Below are 7,694 nucleotides of genomic sequence, written 5' to 3' on the forward strand. Positions count from 1 at the left end.
TTGGCTGGCTCACAAGCATGAGTGCAAACCTTGGGGCAGACTGTTGAGAAATAGGCAGGGGCATGTGCAAGGAAGCTACCCAATCAGTGGTGGCATAGAACTCCTCTGCGCTGGGGTGGAGAAAGCGAGCTTGTCCAGCCCCAGGCTGGGGGGCATAACAGCTCCACCAGCCCTGGACTAAATCAGCTCCTCTGGCCACGAGGGGGTGGGAGGGGAGGAGAGGGGAGCCAGCTCCTCCAGCTGCAGTGGGGGATGGGGGGAAGAGAGGCAGCTCCTCCGGCATGGATGGGAGGGGAAGGCAGTTCCTCTGGCTGCGGGGGACACAGAAAGTGCCACTCCAAAAGTAGTCAAGTTTTTATTCCTGTCCATGCCCCTGGAAGTAGGGCACAAACCCCAAATTGGTTGCAAGTCCTATACTTAGATTTCACCAACCAAGTAGCAAGTATGAACATCTCATGCACTCATTTTTATTTCCTACCCCCAGAGTTTAAACTTATGGGAGTGTTCACCCGGAGGTCTCTCTTCATAGCTGTGTGGGTGAGGAGCAATCAAAAGTTCATGTTTCACAATGGCTCATTTGCTTTCAATGGGGCCTTCTTGTGTGCAAGACCAGCACTTTACATTAATTAATGCTTCTTTCTTGCTGGTGTTACACAGTGGTTTAAACTGCAAACGCTCAATATAACTTTATACTATGAGATACAGATAATATAAGTGAGATTATTATATGCAGTGTCCTGCAATCATTTCATAAACACTAACCACATTCTTATAAACACAACATCTATTTTAACAATGCTAACACATGAGAGCCAAACTGTTTTCCAGCTATGCATTTGTCAATGTTCAGTGAGGCCCAGTGGCCTTGGCATGAGCTGCCACCTGGTACGCCAGTGTCACAGAGGTCAATAGACAGTTTCACATTACCAATCGTAATGCACTATAATCCCAGCCTATAGCAGGTCTTACCTTAGTATCATTCATTCATTTTATCAAATAGTAATCTAGCAGCTTTACATGAATACTTTACAGATCTACCTTGTGCCACATACAAATATGTCTCCTTTCATCTAATCCCACATTTCAATTTGTCTCTCCAGTATCTTCATCTGGATGTTTTTGCCATTAAAATAGAAGTTTAACAAGGCCAAAACTGAAACTCTTACCTTTCTTCTGAAGCCATGTCCACTCTTCTCATTCTTTGTCACTTTTGAATGAGTCACCATCATCCCAATCACTCAAGTCAAAACATAAAATCTATCTTTCACTCTTTCCTCTCCCTGGACACAGACAAGCTGTGTTCAAACTTTGATGTTCCTTCCTGCATAAAATTTGTAAGAACAAATGTTTTCTCTATTCACACAACCAGAATGCTTACTCATTATCTGCTGTCTTGATTAGTGTGATTGTCTCCTCTATATCTACAGCCTCCCTATCTCTCACATTGCACCCACTCTCTTCCCAGACTATACAAAATGTAAATACCAAATTAATCTTTCTTCCTTGTTGTTCTGACCATGTCTACCCCCTTGCTGAATCCCTCCACTTTCTACCCAACCTACCCTTAAAGCTTTTTGTCCCGACTTCCAAGGCCCTTTGTAGCTTTGCCCTTCCCTGAATCTCCATTCTTGTCTCTTCTTGCATTGCTTCTCTGCTCCACCACCAATGCCAGTTTCAACTGCCACTTATCCACACCTCATACAAACATTTTTGTATTACCACTTATGCTTGAAATGCCTCCACCACAATTTGTAAGAGGGTCTCAAAAATCTCCTTAAGACTCATTAATAATTTCTTGTAAGCATTGTAAAAAGAAAACTAATAGTTTGCGGAGGAGTGTCACAAGGTGTCCTGGCCCTGTGAGGAGAAACCGTGACATCAGATGAGCCCAGGTCTGACAAGTTAATCCACACCCCGAAAGTACATGTAGTGTAGTTGATGTGTACATAGTCAATTAAAAATATAATGTATATATGCACATTATTGTCGGGGACTCGAACCCCAGACGGCACGATTCGTTGTCTGACCGCAGAGAGACAGGCAACACCAGCAAAGTCCAAGTATAAGCTCTTTATTGAAGAGTGCACACAACAATAGAGAGCAGCCCGTCTCCAAAGAGAACCAGCTACCTCTTAGGTAAAACTAATAGGTTTTTATAGACAGGTCCGTCGTGTCACAGATTATTCATGAAATAGCCCAAACTCCCTCCCCTTTGTTAGTTAAAAGTTCTTTATCATGCATGCATACCTATCCCCTATTGTATATAGCTTTTTGTAAGTCGTTATGCCTCCCCAACTTTCTTATCAATCCAGTTGTCAAACAGGAGATGAGGAGTTAAGAACATACATGAAACAGAAACAGGGAGCGGAGACAGTGTGTCTCCTTCTCATTCTCAGAACATCTGGTACGATAATGCAGGAATGCAGGTCTCCTCCTTAATTCACTCCTTGCAACTTAACAAGCATTCTTTCATCCTACCTATCTCATTCAGGAACTTTCCGAGCATTCCTGCATTGGCCTAACTCTGGTTCAGTTGACATAACTGTTTCATGTTAAAATTTTCCTAACAGTCCCCCCTTTGTCCCCAGAGTGCCATGCGGAACTCTTGGGACACACTGGCCACTGTAAGTGGTGAGTTGGAAATATCCACTAGTTGGTAGGACACAGCTTAGTACCCATCCAACAGCCACATCTTAGCATAACATACAAAACTATTAAACCACAAATAATTACCACAGCACTGAGAAGCAGGTTATGTAGCCAGCCACCTATATCTGGAATTCAGTTGAAAAATTGCTTCACTACGAGTCAACCCGCTCTCCTCCATGGTCTTTTGCAACTTGTATAAGGTGGTTTGCTCTTTTCCAGGTGGCGTTATAAACATCTGGAACATATACACAGCATTCCTGCCCGATTAACGCACATGTTCCTCCCTGAGAGGCCAGCAAAATATCTAACGTCAAGCGGTTCTGGAGAACCATCTGCCTTAGTTTTTTTTGCTCAGTTGCTAAATCTATCAAGGCCTCAGCAGTAGTATGTGCCATTACCTCCAACACTCCCTGAAGTCTTATGACTCCTTCTCCAATGCGCCAAGTGGCAGCTCCACAGGCGACGACGAATCCCGCACAAGCACCTGTCCAATCGTTTAGGGCACGCCAAGTAAGGGGATGAGAGTCATTAATGTCTTCCTCAGCCCCTCTCACATTTCTGATTTTCCCTTTAGGAAGTCGTGCGCGATATACTACAGGTGGTTGTAACCAAGCCAAATAGCAAGAGCCACTCCATGAAGGAGGGAGGGCTAGGTATGCCTTGTTACCACACACCCAGTATACTTCAAAGAGAGTAAGAGTGACTTTAGACCAGGTATTATTAATACGTCTGTACCATCCTGTCCAAGATGGGAAGAGGGAGAATTTAGTCACAGAGGCATTGGAAGAACATAAGCACATAGTATGAGTTGTCAGGTTATACTCAAGCGTGCAATATATAACGTAGTGTTCCACCAATTTGTGACCTTGATACAGGAAATGTTCTTCCCCATGTAAGCTGCACTTGTTACCTGTGAAACTGTGCCATGCAGAGGTACTAGAAGTTGCCCCATCCAGGAGAGGGATATTAGGACCTCTCTTACTCCCAAAATGAGTGCCATTAAAGTAAGCTTTGCACTCACTATTACCTAATGCTATTTTCCCTTCTTTTAAGAAGCACCATTGACCAACTTGTTTCCAAACTATTAGATACTTGCTTTTAGAGATGCCGGTATCAGCCCAGGTAATATTTAAATTGCCTGAGGAATCCTTTCAGGAAGGGGTCCAGGTCATATTCATTGCACTAAGGGGAATAGGGACCATGGGAAGACCCTTTTGGCTATTGGCTGGCATTAATGAGCACACCCAGCATGAAGTATTTTGTAGGGCTGGCATACGAGCTTTCATTTCATGGGCAAGGCGTATAAATGTGTTAGCAGATAAACTTTTTCCATTGGGAAACGAAGGGAAATGCTTTTAGGAGTACAGGATATTTGGGCATGCAATTTACATAACAAGTCCCTTCCCAGTAGGTTCACCAGACCATTCATTAATAAGAAGGAGTGCTGAACAGAAAAGGGACCTAGAGTGGCCATACAATTTTTGGTCATATAATGTCGTTCAGGTTTTCCAGTGACTCCCACTACATATTTTTCCACTTCACTCTTTGGTGTCGCCCCCTCAGGTATAGCCGAATGTGTGGCCTCCGTGTCCATCAATAATTCATAAGTTTCTTGTCCTATTTTTAGGGGGACCACTGGAAATAGAGCATCACATTTAAATTGTATCATTCTGGCCTCATAAACCTCAGGGCCCCAGGGGAGCGGCGCCTCCCTTCATTTATGGTCTACAAAGAATTGACCTACTATCTCAGGCCTACAGTCAGCCTTTTGCCTATGGGGACATTCTTGTTTCCAGTGTCCTTCCTCATCACAGTAATGGCATCCATCACATTCCGTATCCATACCACCTCCGCACCCCGCTTGTCCTCGAATGAATCCACCCCTTTCCCTTCCAGTGAGTCCTCCCTGGGAACTGTGATTCCACCTGCGGCCCCTTTCTCTGCCTCCCGACATGGCCACTGCCAACAGCGACACTTGATCCTTCATCTCTTTTAGTTTTTCCTTCCTTTTCTCCTTTTTCCTCTTTTCTTCCCTCCCATTATAGATTCGGGTTGCGATACTAATTACTTTAGGTAGGCTTTTTCCTTGCATTCCATTCGGGTGTTCCCTAAACCTTTTTGCAATGTCCTTTGCACACTGTGCCATAAACACTATCTTGATCATTTCCTTTTCAGAGTCTGATTCTAAATCTAGGTTGCTATGTTTCCTCACCTTGTTGGTTAATCGGGTACAAAAATCGGAGGGGTGTTCATTAGGGAGTTGTACGCATACCGTAACCTTACTCCAATTCGGGGTAGCCTTCCCCGCTGCCCTTAGCCCATGCAAAATAGCTTGTCGGTATTGACTCAATCCTTCTCTTCCCCCAGCTGGGTTTGGATCCCAATTAGGCTCAGCGGTGGGCATAGCTCCCCAAGCTTGCCGAGTTTGGTGAAATGCTGCAGCTTTTTCTTTGACTTTTTGACGTTCATCCTCGGTTAGGAAGGTGTCCATCAGTTGATTTACATCTGCCCATGTCGGTAAGTGGATAGAGAAAATAGTTTGGAACATTCTCTCTACCGCTTCGGGGTTATCCTGAAGATGCGGCATAGAATGCTGCCAATTTAATAAATCTGCAGTTGTAAACGGAGTGTGGGTAAGCACCATTTGAGTCTGCCCGCTAACTTGTGGAACAGGGTAAGCCCGCAAAGGAGCTTGGAGGAGTTTTGCACTTGCAGGGGACCCAGAACCAAAGGGTCCCCTGAAAGTTCCAACAATTTCTCCCAATGTATCAGAAGGGCCCGCTCCTTGGGCATAGCCCTTCTTCTCCCCTTTCTTCCCATCCTCCCCCTTTGTTCGTTTGCTCCGCCTCTGTGGTACCCCCATCGGGATATACTCATCTTCTTCTATCCGAGTTTCTGGGGCGCAGGGCGGGGAAGATTTAGATTCTTCCATACAAACAGCTTCAAAGGCCATGCATCCTTCTTTTGGCTTATAATTATACCATACAAACAGATAATCCATTTGTCCCAGTCTAAGATCGACCAAAATGTCTCTTAAGGAATCCATCCCGTCTGCGAAAAAGGTTCCGCAGGCTGGCCAATCTTTAGTCGGGACAAATGAGTGGTGAAGGCTGGCCATTGAACCTGACACAGATTTTTCATTTTGATTTCTCATTAGTTAAACCAGTGGTTTCAGAGATTCCCTTCCAATCTCTGAGTATTAGAGACAATGGGGCGTCCCCCGGGCATTTACTGCCAAATTGTCCCATCCTAGGTATAAAGGGGACTCAAACCGACAATCCCCAACTCTTATTATCAAGCGATCGCTTACCTCTCCAGGGACTCGAACCCAAAAGACCTGGATCTGGAGCCTACTCAACAGGTAGGTGGACGTTGCTGGATTTCTACGGGCTTCAGCTGGTTCGCAGAACACGCCTTATTGCCGATGCAGGAATCAGATCATCGGCAAGGCTCCTCAAAGCCGGAGGATGCGCTCTGCGTTGCTTTTAGAGTCTGATCCTACGCTGGAGAGTCAGACGGGTCCCGGCGGAGTAGCCAATTTGTTGGGGACTCGAACCCCAGACGGCACGATTCGTTGTCTGACTGCAGAGAGACAGGCAACACCAGCAAAGTCCAAGTATAAGCTCTTTATTGAAGAGTGCACACAACAATAGAGAGCAGCCCGTCTCCAAAGAGAACCAGCTACCTCTTAGGTAAAACTAATAGGTTTTTATAGACAGGTCCGTCGTGTCACAGATTATTCACGAAATAGCCCAAACCCCCCTCCCCTTTGTTAGTTAAAAGTTCTTTATCATGCATGCATACCTATCCCCTATTGTATATAGCTTTTTGAAGTCGTTATGCCTCCCCAACTTTCTTATCAATCCAGTTGTCAAACAGGAGACGAGGAGTTAAGAACATACATGAAACAGAAACAGGGAGTGGAGACAGTGTGTCTCCTTCTCATTCTCAGAATATCTGGTAAGATAATGCAGGAATGCAGGTCTCCTCCTTAATTCACTCCTTGCAACTTAACAAGCATTCTTTCATCCTACCTATCTCATTCAGGAACTTTCCGAGCATTCCTGCATTGGCCTAACTTTGGTTCAGTTGACATAACTGCTTCATGTTAAAATTTTCCTAACATTATTAAAGTGCTACTTGGTTAAAGCTTGCATGTGTCTAGTACAGCAATGGTATTTTAGTTCATTTTAAGTCACTTTTAGGATTAGGAATAAAATGTAAGTATAGCTAAGAATATATACAGAAATCCATGACAATAACTTCTCTAAACTCCTTTGCTGGCTTCAAATTTGGCCACTGACTACAAAATATACAAGAAAGTCACTGTCAGGCTTTTACAAATTAGGAATCAAACATCCTCTCAAAAATGTCAATTGAATGGAAGCCTGCCTCTAGGAAATATGTCTCTCCAGCGACTACAGATGTACAAACACTGAAAGTTTTTGCTACCAATAGCACCCTATATCAAAGCCATCAAGAAATCCAGTCATATATTTCAGTCTTGCAGGAAGGATAAGAGTGGGAGATAACTGAATTCCATCTTGTATGACTTACTCTGTGATCTGAATATTTTGTACAAATAGAAGAAAAATATAATCAGCTAGAAAAATATATTGGGAAACTTTTGTATGAATTGTTACATGGATATTTTACTAGAATCTTACAATAAACAATTTAGTGTCTCCCCCATCACCTTCCTTTCTGTTTCTGGAATAATCTTCATATCATTTACTTCCAAATCATTAGTTCTGTGGGAGCAAATAAATTACAAATTAGAAATGAGGCAGAACGTATTCTTTTCTATTTAGTTTTTTGTACCATGTCTTTCACCTTGGTACCTGAATACATTAAATTCATGGGTGGAGGGTGTGTGTGTCCGTGTCCATCCAGAACCACTGTTTTGATTTAGGACAACATTTTCAAAAGTGATCAGTAATTTTGGGTTTCTCAGTTTTTGGGTGCTCAAGTTTATACGCTTTGAGGGAATCTGATTTTCAGAGCGTGAGTGCTCAGCACTTTCTAAAAATCCAGTTCCTCTAGGA

General features: G+C 43.7%; 1 protein-coding gene across 2 annotated transcripts in view; it reads right to left on the reverse strand.

The window, feature by feature from the left end:
• Nucleotides 1-6,769, reverse strand: part of LOC122465789 — a 28,148-nt gene extending 21,379 nt beyond the window's left edge. The window contains exons 1-3 of one of the 2 annotated variants that reach the window (XR_006290839.1): nt 5,960-6,769; nt 1,563-5,242; nt 1,167-1,321 (exon numbers count right to left, since the gene is read on the reverse strand). Coding sequence is in view for 1 of the 2 variants with exons in the window: in XM_043546386.1 (XP_043402321.1) it covers nt 4,364-5,293 (930 nt within the window). In the remaining variant the exon portion in view is untranslated. Of the gene's footprint in view, nt 1-1,166; nt 1,322-1,562; nt 5,307-5,959 lie in introns of those variants that run through there. The other variant, XM_043546386.1, reaches the window with a different exon arrangement.
• Nucleotides 6,770-7,694: the final 925 nt, after the last annotated feature.

Source organism: Chelonia mydas, chromosome 5, assembly GCF_015237465.2.
Source record: "Chelonia mydas isolate rCheMyd1 chromosome 5, rCheMyd1.pri.v2, whole genome shotgun sequence".
NCBI lineage: Eukaryota > Metazoa > Chordata > Testudines > Cheloniidae > Chelonia > Chelonia mydas.